Genomic DNA, 19,445 nt, shown 5'->3' with positions numbered 1-19,445 from the left:
GTCTCTTCTCTCCCACTTTGACTGGGGACATCACAACATTAAGACAGGCCTTTAAATATGGCCGGGCAGTGCAGTAATTTGCACTGGCAGTGGAAGATCAGAGCGATGTTCGCAGCCAGTAGGACAGCACACAGCAGCCCCAGACGCACCGCAGCTGGTCTACAGGGGAGGTGGACTGGCCACAGCTTCCTCTGTGGAATCTGAGCACAAAAAACCATAATAACACTATATCAGTCTGGGCAGTTTGGCAGCGCGCTAACAATAACACCATATATTTACTTTGGCTGCAGCTTATGTCCCGCAAGCTTGCCACTCAAAAAGCAGTAACCTATCCATAATGTGTAAAGGATCTCATCAGCTGAGCAACCGAACAACAACACAATCTGAATTTTGACTCACTAAAAGACAAGTAATCATTTACAAAAAATTAGTTACATACAATGAAGTTATGGAAACGACCCTGTGTTATAGCTAAACACAAATGTGAACATTATTTGAATTGAAGCTACCGGACAGAAAATAATTTTACAAATTACAAGAACAAAGAGATAATAAAGTACACGAGTATGAACTTGGACTGATGACAGTGGGCTTAAGAGTGGGCTGTCAGCACACTGCAAAAAAACAAAAAAAAAATAAAAAACACTTTTTCTCAGTGGTAAGAATAGTTTTATTCTTACAATGTGCAAAGTGCAAAAATGTAGGATGAAAAACAACAGCTAATTCTTTGGCAATGTGCCTTCCTTAGTATTATAAGCCAAAGGACGTAGGCTTAGAAAAATAAAACAAGCATATCAAAAATGATATTTCCTCAAATAAAGGGCCCTTTAACTTCCCTGAATATTGCCATGGCCCTTCTTAAAATACATTCCATGAGACTGATCAATATTAAATGATGCAGCTAATTGGCCAAACCCCTTTAAAATAAATCTGTTATATAGGACATTTCTATTGTTCTAAACAATGATTGGGTCTTTCTGGAGTCTACATATCCATCTGTCTCCAGTTCCTGCCAATGGTGGTATTACTGTTCAGCTAAAAAGCTGAAAAAAAATGGCAATAACTATCGACTTACTGGATGTGAATAAAAAAGTATTTCAGATTACATTAAAGCACAAACAACTAGCAAGAGCAACATCAACAGTCATTCCCATGGGTTGCTCCAATGCTACATAATGACAGGAGTGCTGAATATTTATACCTATTTAATTCACACAGTCAGGGCCTCTTAGCAATGCATAAGGGATCTGTTCAGGTGTGCCGTATATTTCAAACCTGCTAGACTTCACATTCGTGTATGAATTATCCAGGCCCTTTAGCACAGTTGACTCATCTTGTGGGGACATCTGCACTGTCTTCACTGCCTCCATAGCAGTGCTTAGACCAGTTCGGGATGCTCAGTGTCTGAACTGATGCAAACTTGCTCCCTTCTCTGGTACATGAGTATATGATTGCGCGCACATATGTGTGTGTGTGCATGTGTGTCTGTGTGTGTGCATATAATTTTGTGCGTTGATTTGTTAGTGTACCACGTGAGTTCTGGTTGAGAATTATCGACACCAGGCAGATGCTTGTGTTTTTTTTTAGAAACAAATTTGTTACTTCCCGTGACTTCAATGTGCCCATGAAAAAACACTTGTTTACCCTCGTGATCCCTACTACATAAGCCACACGTGTTCAGTTCAAGCCTACTTTCCTTGGTCTAATTATTTACATACCCCTTAACTGTTAAAAATTCACCCATTCAAAATATTGCAAAATGCTAAATGTTATGATATTACTGATTGAATTGTATTCTTTCTTTCTTTCTTTCTTTCTTTCTTTCTTTCTTTCTTTCTTTCTTTCTTTCTTTCTTTCTTTCTTTCTTTCATTTGTGGAAACACATCCCTGGTCTTATATCTGAAGGAGGGCCATCATAAGAAGGACACTGTAGGGCACAAAATCCAGAGTCTTAGCAGAGTAGTAAAACTGATTAAATGGTCTCTTGGTGGTGTGTTTCTCTCCCTACAGACTGCTCACTGGAATCCTGATATGACTCATGTGAACCCCATCAGTCCTGATTTAGCTTCCGTCTCCCAGTGGAGTCTGGACTGCAGCACGAAGTTGCTATAATGGATACACAAGTGTGTGTGTGTGTGTGTGTGTGTGTGTGTGTGTATGTGTGTGCGGCGGGGGGGGGGGGGTTATTTAGCTATTTACTGGTACGTATTTGTGTGTGCATGTGTCCACATGTGTGAGCGTGCATTTGTTTGCGAGAGAGTGAGTGTTTCCGCATGGTTTGTGCATGCTTGTGCCCAACTTCAGAGGGAAATTCCAATATTTTAGTGAACCCCAGTATAGCACAAAATATGTTACATTAATTTGAAAATATTTTAAACTCAATTAAAGTATACTTTATATTCTGACCCTATCTTAAGTGGTCAGAAAGCCTTTGTTGGGATCTATGGAACGCATGAAACAACCGTGTAACAACTGCTTACTCACTGCCGTCTTATCTTCCTCTGGCTTGCCTATCGCCGAGGTCACATGATCGTAGACCTGTCTCCCGCAGTCTCCTGGATACAGTCACTTTCACGTAATCTGTAAAACCTGATTGGTTAATGCAAGGTTTACTGTGTCTAAACGTGAGTATGGTTGGCTGCAACTTGCTGTGGTTTGTTCAGAGCTAATGCTGACCTGCCTGCAGCTTCTTGTCAGTCTGATGAAGATGAAGGTGAAGATGAACTCTCGAGTGTGAGGGGAGAGGAAGAAATGGCCAGGAAGGAGCCTTTCCAACATGCAGGCACACAGAGACAGCAACATGCTAAATGAATGTAAAATGCCTGAATCAGCAGTCACTGCAGTGCACTTTTTTAAAGACATTTTAGAAAAACAAAGAGTACTTACCAACCGTCCATTTTATTGGACATGTGATCCAGGAGGGGGCGCTGTCTAGGCACAGACACACCGCTTTTTTCACACTTGTGCAAGTTATTGGTGGTTAACAAGTGGGGGAAAAAAGGCAAAGATGGCCAAGCACAAGCAAAACCTATAGGAATTTGAAGCAGTCTGGAACTAACAAATTTATTGTTTGTCCATTTCACATATTCTAATGAATAATTTCCTCTAAGCAACAACTTCTTTTCCATTTCTTTTCTTTTTTCTCTCAAAAAAACCGTCACCAGAGTATCCAGGTGACAGTATATTCATTCTTCTGGTGCCCACTGACATTTACGAATAGATTATAACCTTTCAGAAATACAGAGAAAAACCTTAATGTCAGACCAACATTTCTCTGGTACATGAAGTTGAATAAGTGCAAGTTGGATGTTTATACTGAATTTAGTGAAATTCAAAGACCAAAAGCCATATCGTATCTGGAGTATCACACTGTTAATATATAGATAGAGATATGTATACAGATATACACATACAGAGACTGGGTATAGTTAAAGCACACAAAGCATCAATAACAATTCATAACGAGTGAAAATAATCAACACGATTTTAATCTTCTTCATGTTCATAAGAATATAATTCAATGCGGAGAAGGGGGCATGAGACCATAAGAATGATGAGATTAATAATCTGAAGCAGAAAAAAAAATGTTCTTGATGTGACTAGATTTTTATTCAAAAGCAAAATGTTTTTTTTCTGATGAAATTCTATTTCAAAACAAAAAAGCGTATATAGAAAAGCATTTTGATTCAGTCAAGAATTTTCGTCTGTGAAAAAATGCATTTGAAATCTGGACTGTTTCCACTGTACTGAGATTGCACTCCACTGTTTGGCAGCAGATTCCTGAATTGACTGACAGACGTGTTGCACACACAGCATGTCCATTTTGGTGTGTGTGTGATTTGTATGTGTTGTTGGTCCGGCTGGTAAGAAAGAGGGGAAAGGCTTATTGTGATAAACAAACCAGTGTTTGTGTAAACCTTTACACCCCTACCTACACTGCACACTCTTACCGCCTGCTGCTTGGTGCCCGCCTGCCCCCCCACCCCCACCCCCCCCCCCCACCCCGAAACCCAAAGCAAGTGTCTGCCGTTGTTCCCATGGTGAAGTGAGCGACTCAAGAACTGTAATCAATCAATCAATCAGCTTTTATTTGATGCAGCACTCCTTGCAATCAAACTGTCACAGGGTGCTTTGCAGTGTGCTGTTTCCCCCGGGAACAGAATAAAGAATAAAACACTTGACACTGAACGAGGAAACTAAAGAATAAAATAAAGACCCCAACCGTCTGCGAAAAAAAAGTGGTCAGGATAATCTCCTTGAGATTTGCAGGAAAATTTATATTTATTATGTTCTATGTCAGTGAAGGACAGTTTGTCAAAGAGAGAGAGAGAGAGGGAGAGAGAGACACACAGAGAGATAGATAGATAGATAGATAGATAGATAGAGAGATAGACATACAGATACAGATAGAGAGAGACAGAGAGAGGGGGAGAGAGACAGACAGATAGAGAGACATACAGATAAAGAGAAAGAGAGAGAGAGAGAGAGTGATGCTAGTGGCAGACAGCGTTTCCTGTTCAATGCAGATCCTATTATTTTTACACTGGGGTGGAGGGGGGGGAGGGTGTGGGAGTGTAAGAGCGAGCACAGTCTCTGTTCATGTCCTCCGGGACTGGGACTGAATGCTGCATAGTATATAATGCCATAACGATGGAGCCGCTTCGAGTTCAGGTCCTTCCATTGCTGGAAATCACTGGCCTGGCCTGGTCCTTGTGACTCAGCATGATGCTCGCTGAGCCAGCAATCACCCACCACTGCTGGTTCTTTGAGTGCCCACCTCGTCCCGCCCCCCCCATCTGTCCATAGAACATTTTCCCAAAAGGCTTGGGGGTCATCTAGGTGTTTTTATTCCACAGTACACTCAATAAAATAAATCCTGTGGAATTATACGACTGGGGATTGAAACAGATTTGCCAGTTTGACGTTAAACTTTTCATTTTTCTTTGCAAATGTGGGGTGAGCATTGATGTTTCTCTTGGTTAACAGTGGTTTCCATCTTGCTACTCTCCCATGAATCCCATTTTGCCCGGTCTCTTTCTTATTGTGAAATCATGAACGCTGACCTTAGCTAAGGCAAGAGATACCTGCAGTGCTTTGGGTGTTCTTCGGGAATATTTTGGGACTCCCTGGACGTCACTGTGCCTTTGGATAAATTTTGGCAGGCTGGCTGCTCCTGGGGAGATTCACCACTGTTCCAAGTTTTCTCCATTTGGAGACAATGACCAGGGCCTTAGAAATGGCTATGTAACCCTTTCCACAATTATATATTTAAGTTATCCATTTAAATATCACAATTATGTATTATATATAAACTTTTCCCTCATCTCTTCGTGAATTTTCTTTTATCGCGACATAGTGTGCTTATACAAGCTTTGTGGCGACTATTCACTCTGATGGCAAGGTTCAATATGAGTGAGGTTTAGATTCAACAGGACTGGTTTCAGTCAAGCCTGGCTGTTTTTAGAGAGCTGAATCTAAGTATCAATGAACTTCGGTGTGATATGGATGTTTATTTTTTGTTAAAGAAATGAAATAATAATTAACTAAATGTGTTCTGTTTCCCTTCGTCTAATATCTGATTTTTCATTGATTCATTGTGCAATAATTTAGGAAATTAGGAAGGGGGCAAATACTTCTCACAGCACTGCAGGTGTAATTTTAATGCTTTTTAAAGTTTTGTATCGCCCACACGTTATGTAATATACAGAAAGTAGAAGTGTATGCAGAAGAAGTGATACCTTTAGATTGTACACAATTATCAATATATCATGGAAAATGTTTAGTGAGTGTTACTGAGATAACACGGCCCTGTCTCTCACAGAGTAGGATTGCATTACGCAGTGTCTTTCATTCAGTGGTCTTGAAATGCTTTACACAGTGACCCACCTAAACCACCACCAATGCATAGCACCCAAACTATGAAATCCCTGGCAGCCATTTTATGCCACAGCACTCACCACACATCAGCTGAAGGGGAGAGGGAGGGATTTATTTTCGCCAGTTGAACTTGGGGAGGAGGGTGGGGGGGTGATTAAAATGGCCAGATTGAGAGAGGCAGATTTGGAAATTTTCCAGGACTCCAGGGAGCCCCCCCCCCAAACCCCCGCTCTTCACAATGTGTCCTGGGATATTTAATGACCACAGCGAGTCAGGACCTCACTTTCACATCTAATTTGAAGGACGAGGTGCTTGTGCGAAAAAAAAACCCTGCGCGATTTAGACTGTGGAGCCGTGTAAAAAAAAAATAATAATAATAATAATTTTTTTAAAAACTCAAATAAATAATACAGGGGTTCATGTAAAAGGAGAGCGGTGCCATGCTAACGGCGGTTATGGATATTACGGCGTTAGCGCGTTTCCGTAGCGAGGAGCGGCTGCGCTGCGCGGGGAACGCCGGAATGCAGCTGGTTGAGAAATGTGCACAGGTGGCCAGCTCCCTTCCCGCGGAGCCGCCATCTTACAGGTGCGCTCGGGCTCCGCAAATCACGGCGCAATCTGGCCAATTAATCCTGATTACTGACCCAATTAGGCTAAACTGCCATTTGGATGAATGAAGTGGACCCTCTGTCCAGGAGCAAGCCAGCCAAATCACAACACACACACACACACACACACAACACACACGCACGCACACACAACACACACACACACACACACAACACACACACGCACACACAACACACACACACACACACACAAACGCACACTACGGGTGCCGTGCAGTTCAGTATGCGTTGTGTCCACATGAATATGCAGTAAATGCTCAAATGGATACCTGAAATATTTAGAAAAAAAAAACATTTCATTTATTTTAAGACTCTTTTTTTCTTTCATTTGCATTTCTTTGTTCACAGGGAAATTAAAAATTCAAAATAAAACTGATCATACCATGAAAATGTAAAAAAATAATAAAAAATAATATGTATATATAATAATATAATTATTAACAAACAGACAACATTAAGAATAATACGATTAATAATAACAATCATAATATGACACAAAATCATAGGCCTCATGCATGCTCATAAAATTTCCACCAGTCGGAGTGGAGATTACTAAAAAGAACAAAAAGTCCCACCAGTTAAGATTCAGCATCTAGCTACATGCAATGACATAAAACCTTATTTACAGTCCTTCTGGCTTAATATATAGTACACACACTGTATTGTGGCCTCCAGCAAATATACATAATATATTACAGGTCATACACCGTAGTTTTATGTGTATTTGCTCAATGTCCTGGAGCAAGAATCAATGACATATTAAACACACTACTGTGTTAAAAGGCCTTCATTTTCATTTTGGGCTCTTCATCTTGTATCTGTGCTGTTTTTTCTTAAGGGCAAGTTGAACTGAAAAATTGCTTGATTTAAAATGGTTATTCCGTCAGTGGGTCATTCATTATTATCATTATTATTATTATTTTTTTTTACCATAATAAAATCTGCATCTGAAAAGTGCTAGATAATGAGAATTCTGCGTTCCTCTCTTTTCTTTTCTTTTTTTTTCTGCCGTAGGATGGCCTGCCTTCATTTTGTTGCGCCGAACGTGAGTTTAAAGGGGATCGCTCAGCTCGCACCGGCTGCCAGCTTTACTCCGGTTGTTTACGGTCGTGTGCGGAGCTCTGTGGCAGAGCTTCGGTATTTCCCTGCGAGCCCAATTTCGGATGATCTAAGGACGACTCATCGAGCGGCCGTCGAGCGGGGGGCCGAAGCGCCGCCGTCGCCCGAAAAAACCGTCGGGCCGTCCGTCCGTCCGTCCGTCCGGGGGCGAAGCAAAACACGCGCAGGCTTCAGCCTGCCGGTCTCCAGGGGCAAGCGCCCCTGGCGACACCGGTATTCAGACAGACAGAAATCGCAGGGGTGCCTCGTCGTGTGTGCCCGGGTCGAAGGTTTGGGAGGGTCCCGGGACGTGTGTGAACGTGGCCCTTTCTTCGGCCGTAGTCGCCACACCTCTACTTCGGCCCTTTTTTGTTTTTTGTTTTTTTTTCTCTCGCTGCGTTGGGTCACCGTGCCCTTCGCTCAGTCAGTGAGTTCACAAATATTCAGTCTCCTTGGGTTATCTCTTCATTTGCACACGGTGTCCTTCTTTTTATTCATCCGTGGCTGCTTTCTCCTTCTCTCTCCTTCTCTCTCACTCTCTCTCTCTCTCTCGCTCTCTCTGCCCCCTCACAGCGTCTTGTCACTCTCTTTTTTCAGGTGACTGAAAGACAGAGCCAGAGATGACACAGGGTGGACAGGGACAGGTCTCATAATGCATAAAGTGGCGAGGGCGAGAGGGGAATTTGGGCAGCGTTATTAAGATGCAGCTAAAGTCCATGAGCTCAGCTGGGAGGGCAAGCAGACTGCTGACACTCACATTTTGATAACAGATTACAAATGCAGCTTTATAGAGCTGAGCAGCGACTGGACTGTGGCATTCACTAAACCAGCACGCACACACAGGCACACACATGTACACACACACACACACACCTCTAACCACACACATACACACACACACGTCCAAACGCACACACACACACACACCTCCAAATGCACACATATGCACACATCCAAACACACACACGCATACACACACTCACACACACATACCTCCAAACACATACAAACATTTGCACACATACACACACATATGCGTGCACATGCACACACATACACACACACAGCTCTATCTCTACACAAACACACACACACACACATGCACATAGCTCTGTTAGCCTTCTCTGTAGCTGCTCTCAGTGCTGAGTATCCCAGCATGCACTGGGAGGCCTGTTATAATACATATGCGTGCACATGCACACACATACACACACACATATACATGCACATGCACACACATACACACACACACAGCTCTATCTCTACACAAACACCCACACACACACACACACACGCACATAGCTCTGTTAGCTTTCTCTGTTAGCTCTCAGTGCTGAGTATCCCAGCATGCACTGGGAGGCCTGTCATTAAGAGCGCGTGGCGGTGTGAGGCACGGCGGCGGCAGAGCGCTCACCTGTAGTACTCGTCCTGTGTGAGGGAGTGGTGGTGGTGGTGATGGATCCACTGCTGCTCCAGAGCCAGTCTCTGGATCTGGATCTCCGCGTTCTGGGCCTGCTGCATGGCCTGGAGCTGGTGGGCCGCGGACATGGGGCCGGACAGGGAGGAGGGCTGGGGCAGCTCCCGAAACGGGGCCCCTGTGGAGGGAGGGGAGGGAGGGAGGGAGGGAGGAGGGGGGACGAGGAGGTTAGAGAGAGGCCAGGATTTTAACTCCCACTTCCAACACACGTTCTCATTCAAAGAAACACAGACAGTAGAATAGAGGGGTTGAGTGAGAAAGAGAGGGAGACAAGAGTAACTAACACAGAGCCAGATTAAAAATAATGGCTGACAGGACTGAGCAGTTACAGAAACACAGTCAAAATGGGGTGCATTCAGCATGGCTACGTGTTGGGATAGCCCCTGAATCTTAACTTAAAATGTATGCCAATTAAAATGTGAATTCATTATGCATAAATACCTGTATTTTCTCATTTTCTCAACTCTGTTATTGTCACCCAGTTCTACTATGTATAACGCATTTGAAATATATTTGTTATTGTCCAAATGATCATTCGCTATACATTGTCCCACCCTAATGCTACCCTTTCTGCATTTTAGTTGTTTCTAATGCTTTGTCTTGTCTTGTCAATTTGTTTTAATAAAAAAAGAAACCATAAAGCCGACTGTGTGATAATACAGCGGAAACTGATATATGGATTGATGAAGTGACCCTAAGTGAAGAAAACAGATGTATCAAAAAGCAGTGACTGGAGTGGGGGGGCGGGGAGGGACAGGGGTTCTCCTCACCGAAGAGCTGCTGGCGTAGAACCTCACTGTCAGTGAGGGGGTGTGCCAGGATGGGGGGTCCCAGGGCGGCCCCCGGATAGGGCAGACGGGCGAGGGGGGACCCTGACGCCAGGGGGTCCATCAGGGGGTGCACCCCGCCCGCTGCTGGCCGATAGAGATGCAGCAGGAAAAGAAAATGAACAAGAGACATAATTATCAGGAACAGAAACAGCACATCAAAGCACATCGATCGATTATATTTGCACATCTTATAGACAATGCGTATCTGTAACTGGGTAACTGCGGGCGCAGTTCCTGCACAAATTCAGCGATGAATGGTGCTTTGGTGGGATGACCACAGCACTGGCAGTGAATACCTGTGTCTTGCTGGTGCAGGTGGAGGTGGGAGTGGATGTGCGAGTGCTGGTGATGATGTGGCGTCACGTTCATCATCTGGAGCCGCCCCAGGGACTCCCCTCCTCCTCCTCCTCCTCCTCCTCCTCCTCCTCCTCCTCCTCCTCCTCTCTCCCTCTCTCTCTCCCTCTCTCGCTCTCTCTCTGCGGTGGGAGGCCCCGTCCTGTCCCGCTCCCTCTCCCCGCTCCTCTCCCTCTCTGCCCCGCTGGGAGAGCGGCTCTGGGCGGGGTAGTTTTCGGGGGGAGCGGCCGGAGCCGGGGCGGGCTGAGGGTGAGAGGAGAGGGAGTGGGGGAAAGAGGAGTGCGCGGAGGGGTGATGGAGGGAGGAGGCCGGGTTGGCGGCCGGAGCAGGAGGAGGGGGAGGAGCAGGGGCAGGAGGGGTGGGGGCCACGGCAGGGGTTGGATGGGAGGGGAGAGAGGGTGGGAGGAGGGAGGAAGGGGGAGGGGCAGACAGGGATTGAGGGGCTGGGTTGGGGTTGCGGTTTGCTGGAGCGAGGGCGGGGTTTTGGAGTGGGGGCGGGGGAGGGGCTGGCGGGGGCGGGGTCCCATAGAGAGACACCTCGGCGGCTCCGCCCGCAGCTCCCCCGAGGAGCAGGGAGTGGGGATGGGCGTGGGACAGGGCGAGCGCCGGGTCCGTCATGGTGCTGGACTGGTACACCCGCTCCTCGCTCTTAAACTCGAACCCTGGTTTTACACGGTCCCTGTGCGCCACCGTGTGAGGGAAACCCACCCCCCCGAGGCCGCCCCCCATCCCCCCCGGCCCAGGGCCGCCCATCCCGTGAGCCCCGATCCCTGGGCCCCCTTCCAGCCCTCCCCCGTACAGGAAGCCCAAAATGGCCGCCGCAGTTGCGGCATCGGCGGGCAAGTGGTGCGGGTGGGCCAGCGCCGGGTTTTGGAACTGGGGCAGGAAGAAGGAGGGGTGGACGTGGTGGTGGGCGTGTGGATGGGCGTGGGGGTGCAGGTGGGGGTGGTGGCCTTGCACTCTCGCCGCGTTCAGGGGTGACATGGCGTGGGGGCGGGCGTACTCGCTGAGTGTCCTCAGCGCTGGGGTGTCTGGGCCCAGATAAGGACCCCCTAATCCCACCCCTAGGGCTCCCTGGGGGGTCCCCATCGGCGCCGAGCCCCCTGCCATGGAGGGCAAGAGCAGGGAGTGAGAGAGAGAGGGGTGCAGGTGGTGGGACGGGTGGAGGGCGTGGGAATGGTGGGGGTGGTGGGAAGGGTGGTGGTGGTGGGCGTGGGGTGGCGGATGGACGGCCGGATTGCTGGCTGAAGAGGAGGAGGAAGAGGACGGGTCTAAGAGGATGGAGGAGGAAGGGGGGAAGAAGAGGGAGGAGGCAGATCGGCTCCCTCCACCCACTCCTCCACCGGAGCCACCGCCATTGTCCTTCTGCGAAAGAGAGACAGAAAGAGGAGAGGCAGGGAAGGCAGGAGAGAGAAAATCAATAAGCACAAACACTGATGGGACGCAAGGCACTGCAGTGAAACACAATTCTCCCGTTCCTCCTCAATACAGTTTTTCAGCCATCAGCTTCCGCTAGCTTATCTCTGTCCCTCTTTCCTTCCTTCCAACGGAAGTACCAAGGCTGTCTTCCTCCCCCACCCCCCACTGCCTGTCTCCATCCATCAAATCCCCATCGTTTGCCCCAAAACCCTACCTGCAGGTGTCTTTCCACTTCCCTCTCCCGCTCCCTCTCCTTCTCCCTCTCTCGCTCCCTCTCCTTCTCCCTCAGGTCTCTGGCTCTCTGCTCCACCTCTCTCCTGGCTCGCTCGATCGCCTCGTTTCTCTTCTTCCACAGCTTGGACCCGTCCAGGGGGACGAAGAGGACGTCGCTGCGGGCACACGAGTTCCCGGCGCCCCGGTCCAGAACCCTGTGGAACCTGCGGCCAGAACATCGCCGTCACTTCCCAGCATGCCTTGGGCTCAACGTGCATCATTAGAATCATTGTTCCAACAACAAGGAACATATTTTCTTCTGTAATGGTCTAATTGCTCTCGAGTGAAATATGCTGGTTCAATGGTTGACTGAAAGGAAAACTACACAGAGCAGATGGTCCAAACACATTTCCTGGCATGGAACCCACACGCAAACCCAGACATCAGATGCTCACCATCACCAACCAATCATGCGGGCTCACCGTGCTGACTGGCTGGCATGGATTGGGATATCCACTGGCTTAGGCTCTGGCGAGGGACTTCTTAGGGTAGGAGCAGGGCTATCCGTTTCCTCCCTCTCCTCCATTGGCTCCTCCTTGATGACAGGTGGAGGTGGCGGAGCCGTGGACGAATCGGTGAGCCCATCTCCTGGAAGAGAGGCACTGGAGGGAGGGGCTGAAACGCTATTTCCAGGGTTTCCAAGATTCGGGTGGATTTTTGACGCGTTGCCATTGTTTTGGGGCGAAAGTGAGTGAGCATGAGCGTTGCTATTGCTACTGCCGCCGGTGGCATTGTGATTAGTGCCGCTACTGCTGTTGCTGCTGTTTGCGAGATTGTTCAAGCTGTTGCCGTTTGTGTGATAGGAAGCATTAAAAGGGGCGTGGCTACTTAAATTGCCATGATAGGGGGAAGGCCTAAAACCGGCAGCACACGTGGTGGCTGTACCAGATGCAGGAAGCGGAGCGCTGGTCGAGGAGAATCCTGGAATCTGATTGGCTGAGGGGCTGGGGAGAGGGGACAGGGGAGTGGGGGGGGTCAGCGTCGGATTAGAAGAATGGTACGCTCCTGGCCGTGTGTGGTTGGCCCCAAGATTGGAGGGCGGGAGGGCCTGGGTGAGGGAGGAAGGGGGCGGGAGAGGAGGTGGAGGAGGGGCGGGATACGGGGCGGAAGGGGGACGAGGGTGACAGGAGGAGGGGGAGAGGGACGGGGGCTGGCCGGCGCGGGTGAAGAGAGTGGACGAGCCGGCGTCTCTCTCTCGCTCCCTGTCCCTCTCTCTGCCCTGCGGCGGCGCCCCCTGTCCTGGGTAGTGCGGGTGGGACGCCAGGGCCAACTGCGACCCGCCGGGATAGTCCCGGACGAGCCCCACTCCTGCGCTGGTGGGGCTGGGGTACTCTCTGGGCCCGGCGGGGAGGGGGACAGAGGAGGGAGGCACAGCTGGGGGGTACTCTTTCGCCCCCGGTGGGGGGTACTCTCTCAGAAAGTGGGAGGAGAGAGAGTCCGAACCAGAGGAGGAAGAACCTTGCGAGGACTGCATCGGTGCTTGCTGCTGCTGCTGCTGCTGCAGGGCGAACTCCATGGAGGGGGGGTAGTCTCGGTTGGAGGAGGCCTGTGGCTGGCAGAGGGGGGCCAGGGAGGGTGGAGGAGGGTGGCTGGGGGTGCCGCTCTGGGGCGAGGTTGGGGCATCGCGGTTAAGCAGCGGGGTCGCGGGCAAGCCCCCCGCCGGCGTGGCGGCGTTCCCGGAGGAGGCGGCATTATTGCTGGGGTTGCTATTGGCCCCCGCCTCTCTCAGCTGCCCTGCGAACTCCCCCCACCTGCCCTCCTTCTCCTTTGGGTGCCCGCCTCCTGCACCAGAACCAAAGTCACGGTTCTGCGCTGGGTTCTGGTTCTGCAGGGTGAACTCCCTCCCGGTTTCTCTGTCCCTTTCTCTGTCTCTCTCCCTGGACGGGAAACTCGATGCGAAGTCGCGGCCTCCCTGCGCGGGCCCGGACCCGTCCCGGCCAGAACCCTGGGGGCCCAGCCCGGTATACTCCCGGCTCTGGCTCACCGACAGATTCCCAAACTCCCTTGCTTGGTTCCCGTTTGGACCGCAGGTGCTTACGCTGCTGCTGCTGCTTATGCTAGCGCTGCTACTGTTGCTGCCGCTGCTGATGCTGACTGAAAACTCCCTACTGATGTCTCTCCCCCCAAAGTCCCTCACCCCGCCCCTCTCCCTCTCAACCCCCCTCTCTCTCTCCCCCGCTGCGTACCTGGGGAGGTACTCCCGGTGCGGGTGAGGCAGGTAAGGAGGGTGGGACGAGTGTCGAGAGGCGGGGGGATTGTAGACGGAGGGCAACTGCTGCTGCTGCACTGGGGGGTGTGGCTGTTGCGAGTGATGGTTACCGGGGTAACGGGAGAAGCCCCAGCTCCCGGGGCCGCCGGGGCCCCCACCCCCCGACCATCCAGTGGGACTGTAATGATGAGGGTGAGGCGGGGGCGCCGGCTGGGGCAGGGGAGTTATCTGGGGCAGCAGAGAAGGGGGGGCTGTTTTGTCGACGGCTTTCTCGGCCCTCTCCATTTTGTCCACCTTGGATTCCGCCTGCAGGTTCTGCCCCAGCTCCAGAGGTTTGAGGGCAGGGGGCGGAGGCAGGGGCGGAGGGTGTGGCGCGCTGGGGTTGGGGTGGGGGTATTCTGCCCCACTGGCCACGCCCTTTGGCACACACTGAGCACCAGCTTTGGAGTTTAATCGATTGCCACTGAGCGCGCTGTCGGCATTTGGGTAGTCCATCTTGTTTGCGAGCTTCGACTCCAGGGAGAAGTAGGACTTCCTGTTGCCGGCGTCACTTGCTGAATCACCCGTTCCACGGATGGTAGGAGGCAGAGAGGAGGCAGGTTTTAGAACAGGGCCGTCCTCCATCCCTGCATCCCCATCTCTCCTTTCTCCACCTCCAGACTCTTCCCCTCTTCCTGCAGTTCTCCTCTCGTCCCCTCCCGATTTCATCTGCCCTCCCTCCCTCCCCCTGTCTCTGTCCCTCTCTCCGTGTTTTGGTGAGTCAGGGGAGTCGGATTCAGAATCCAAACTGGCCAGAGGGGATGCAGAAAGGCTGGGCGACGAAGAACGGTTGTCCTGGTCAATGTCCCGCCCGCTGCTCAAGCTGCTGCTACTATTTGCTAAGCTGCCGCCAACCGAGCTTCGGCTGCCCTGTGATTGGCCGTCTTCATTATCGCTCTCGCGCGATTGGCTGGCACCCGCGGGTGGCGGCGGAACAGTGGTAGAGGTGTCGGCCGGGTGAGTCGAAGGCGGGGGAATAGAGGAGGAAGAATCCTGGAAGGAAAAATAAGGGGTCACATTTTTTTTTTTAAACACAGACCTAAGACGCACCTTAATTGACTGCATCACGTTACTGCACACAGATCAGAGACTGACTTGGGCCTTCTGTCTTTTAGGTGGTGGCACGAGTCCCTCCCCTTCACTTTCCGAAGAGTCATGGCCTTGCGATCGGCGATTGACACGTCCTCCAGCCAAATCCTCTCCAGAGGCTCTCTGCCAACAGCGATAACAGCGTCCACATTTACAAACTGCGTTACCAGACACCGGCACGCTTAGCGACGCACCGATAGACAAAAAAATGAAAGCATTCTTATGAAGCACTCCCAAAACGGAGAGACAGCCGGATGCTACAATATAAAGAGCGCTAAAAAGGCCACCAGAACGGCAGATATACCAACGACGCGAACAACGACAGCGAGTAGTCGCGCGTTCGTCAACGGCGAACGGACTTAACGGACGGCGGGCGCGTGCGCACGCAGGCAGACAGTGACAGAGCGTACCCGCGCGTTCACCTCGTCGGCCCGCGGGGGCGAGGGAGAGGGCGACTCACCGTTTGCCTGTCGCTCCGTTCGGCGCGAGAGGGACTGGGGTGAGGGCGTCTGCCCCTCCTCTCCTCGCTGCCCCCCCGTCTGCGCCCACTGCGCATGGGCATCTGGGATGGGGGGGGGGGGGGAGAGGCAGAGGGGGCAAAAACACAGAGATTTGGAGAAGGGGCAGAGATAGATATGTGTAAATTTGATAGATGTTTGGCAAGTAGCGTCGAAAAAACAACTGTCACCCCGCTCCCCTCCCCTCCGTCTCCCTCCCCCCACTTGTGTTAGTTTGTGTGAAATTCTTTCTTCTGGTTCCCCCACCGTTTCCCATGCAACTGAGATTAAACAGGGTCTCACCAATTCTTTGTGAGTTCGCGTCTTCATTTTTGCTGTTTTATGCCTTCCATAGCTTCCCGCTGGCCATTAGAAGAACTAAGCTGGCGGCCTGTGGGTAAGTTAAAAACCTGTGGAGGGAAAAGGGGGGGGGGTAAACAAAAGAAAAATAGCATGGGATCAAGACGTAGCTTTAAACCGAGCTTCGATTGCACATTTTGGGTCACTCTGCGAAATCAATGGAATGCAATCCTTCGTAAATTCATAAAATACGAGGTCTCCGCGCCTGTGTTGCTACCCATCGGGGGAGATTCCCAGCTTGGTGTTTTCAAATATCAGTTGTAATGAATCACAGGCACAAGACACAGAACAGCGTTGCGCAGTACAGCCACACACTGAACAGCACCGTATAATGCACAGTTCAGCCACCTGGACCCAGGTACCCAGCTATTCCATGGGCACTGAGTAATTTAACAGGGCTGCAGACCCCCACTGCACGATGACGGCTGGTACCGGCGGCATACGCCCAGCGCCCTCAGATACAACGCAAACACACTGCGTGCCCTAACTACACACACTCCACAGCAAGTGTCATCAAGGTTAACTTGCATCAATAAGCCATCTGAGTACACTGCAAAATGTCAGACACCTCCCATTCTTCATGAGCATAAGAAAACACACGCATGCACACACGCGCGCGCGCACACACACACACACACGCACGCGCACACATACACACACACACAAACACAGTTTATTTTGAGTGAAGACATAGCGCACAGTCTGTGTACTTACAAACCACAACATATTTCCAAGCACACACGGAAGACCAGATACTGCAGGTAACCGGGAATCACACTTAATCCATGTCTGCACTGTGCGCACAGTTATCATGTACAAACAAACAACATCAACACAGGCTGTATAGCTGCATATCAACATATTAATACAGTACAACCGGTACATGCTAATGGCAGTGTATGTGCTGTTCACAGGGAATGACACCCATTAAACAAACAAGTGACATATATGCACTTTTCACAACAAACATTCTATGGTAAAACGTTACGCACTGTTTTTCGTGCACTATAAACACATGATTGTGTACATGATTGTAGATACACATTTAGGTACAGGGGGCATTACACCCATTTAACACACTCTCCGTGTCTTATTTGCTCACATCTGAGAACAATACGCTGGTTCATATACTGAAGGGCATGGTCCATACATAGCACTCCCCAAGAAACAGACCTCCATACAGACCTGCTGAGTATAAACCACACACAGGCAACACACAAACACACACACACACCTCCATGCATATGTTAACTGTCTCTCGATTGCTGCATCACATACATTAAAAATAAATGTGTGATGCATCACAGCGTGTCTTTTTTTTTTGCCCCGAAGTAAGAATGCAGTAGTACCGCTTGCATTGCCAGCAAAGCACCACGACGTCCCCTTCTTTCTTCTTGTACTTGTTATTGATACACATGCAAAAGCAATCCGTTGTGCAATACTGTAAACCTTGCAACGTTAGGCTGTACTGTATATTCCGACCGTGCAACACCTCTGTGCAGCAACTCATACTGTGATTACGAGGGAGGGTTCGTAAGCGCTTAGCATTTCTCTTTGACTATTTTCCAATTTGAAGAGGAATTCGGAATAGCGGAATGGAATGGCGAATGGCACTCTACACCCAGTCACTGAAACGTCTTGCTTTCTGGAACGCGCGCGTGTCTCGGTGTGTGCGTTGTACATGCTAACGCATTTTAATCACGGCATAGATTAAATATTACATATGTTCACTTACGACACAAAGGGAGAGAGCCCCCACAAACGTGGCCAGCACGAACAGCTAAAATGTAAGCATCCATTTTCCCCTCTTACCTATGATATCCAGCGATGCGTGTCCCCTTTCTTTCTCCCTTTCCTTTCCACTCTTTCTTTCTGCCTCTCGTTTGCACTGTACGTTGACATATACTCATAGAAGCACGCAGACATACACACACGGAATCACATTGTAGCGGCGCCGCAAATAATGCAGATTTTTTCCCCCAGTTTCTTTGGTCGGCGCAAGAAAAGCAGGGTACTGAAGACTGTACAAATTGATGCGTACGGTTGCCTTCCCCACCCCCTTCTCTCCCCTTTTTCTTTCTCCCCCTTTCCCTCTCCTCTGTCAAGACGACTTGCACTTTTTTGCGGTCGGTACAGGCACAATCAAACTGAGGGGGAGAGAGATGCACAGAGAGGGAGAGAGAGAGAGAGAGAGGGAGAGCGAGAGCGAGAATCGTAATTTGCATAGATTCTCAAGGAAAGGGGGAGTGAGCTGGGGAGGGAAACGCAAGAGGAGCAGAGTGAGGCCCAAAACTAACAAAAATGGGGAGGGGAAAGGCGGAGAGAGCTTGCTTTCTTCCTGTCTTCTTATTGACTATCACTTTTTATGCAAAAAATTAGACTATGCAACAGAAAATTTATGATGAATGTTCCAGTGCTGTAGTCTGCAGGTTTACCCTTAACCCGTGTTCTATTTGTGTCGTCATTTTCCTGCATTTTTCTGCATTCCCTTCCATTTCACGGTAGTTACATGTACCCCCACTATCACACATATTGTTCCATGGCTACTCCTCAGTTCTACAACCCCACCCCCTAACAGAACAATAATACTTTTAAGTTTTTTCGCCCGTAATGAAATGTTCACTGCAATCCACCAATTGAGACACAACTTGTACAATGTCTCAGCACTTCTTATACACACCATCTAAGTATGGAGAATGTTACTTTTATTTACTCGTTCCCGGCCACATGAACCCAATGGAATACATTTCTGTTGCGATATACATTTATATCTTCCTGGAATTATATTCCTTGTCTTTTAGGACACTATAAACACGACATGTCCAGTCAGGCGGCATTTTAGCCCACCTATATCTCTCCTGCCGTTTATTCAAATAGCCTCCCGTCCCGTCTCCTTTTGTGCTGTAGCCATAGTAACTGAGAGAGAGAGAGAGAGAGAGAGAGAGAGAGAGCCGAAGGCATATACCTCCAGACGTCTCGTGCTCCCTCTGCTGACATTGTAAAAAATAACTAATTTGTAACATTCCATTGAAAGACATGACTATTGTAACTGCAATAGAATTATGCCGGTGCTGCATGTGCGAGTTCAAGGAGGATATTGATGCAGTGATTGATATTCATAAGGTAATACTTGTATAGTTACTTACCGGGGATTTTTTTCCCCCTCAGTTTTTCAATACGATTTGGAGATTCTATTTTTTTCAACAACTGGATAACATAACATTTTAATGACAAGCGTAGTAACGTATATGTGTGTCAATGCTACTTAAGTTGTTGTGGCCGCCGTTATTGAGA

The 19,445-nt window shown here is 49.3% G+C and overlaps 1 protein-coding gene across 1 annotated transcript; it reads right to left on the bottom strand.

Moving 5' to 3' along the window:
* Window positions 1-7,412: 7,412 nt before the first annotated feature.
* atn1 (atrophin 1) lies at window positions 7,413-18,530 on the bottom strand. The gene is made up of 10 exons (XM_035382721.1): window positions 17,964-18,530; window positions 16,095-16,201; window positions 15,755-15,856; window positions 15,301-15,417; window positions 12,380-15,198; window positions 11,899-12,121; window positions 10,208-11,630; window positions 9,852-9,995; window positions 9,019-9,199; window positions 7,413-8,205 (listed from the first exon to the last, which is right to left on the bottom strand). The coding sequence occupies exons 2-10, from the start codon at window positions 16,119-16,121 to the stop codon at window positions 8,172-8,174; spliced, it is 5,070 nt and encodes a 1,689-aa protein (XP_035238612.1). The 5' UTR covers window positions 16,122-16,201; window positions 17,964-18,530; the 3' UTR covers window positions 7,413-8,171.
* Window positions 18,531-19,445: the final 915 nt, after the last annotated feature.

This window comes from Anguilla anguilla, chromosome 1, assembly GCF_013347855.1.
Source record: "Anguilla anguilla isolate fAngAng1 chromosome 1, fAngAng1.pri, whole genome shotgun sequence".
Lineage (NCBI taxonomy): Eukaryota > Metazoa > Chordata > Actinopteri > Anguilliformes > Anguillidae > Anguilla > Anguilla anguilla.
This window is presented reverse-complemented; position numbering and strand designations above follow the sequence as displayed.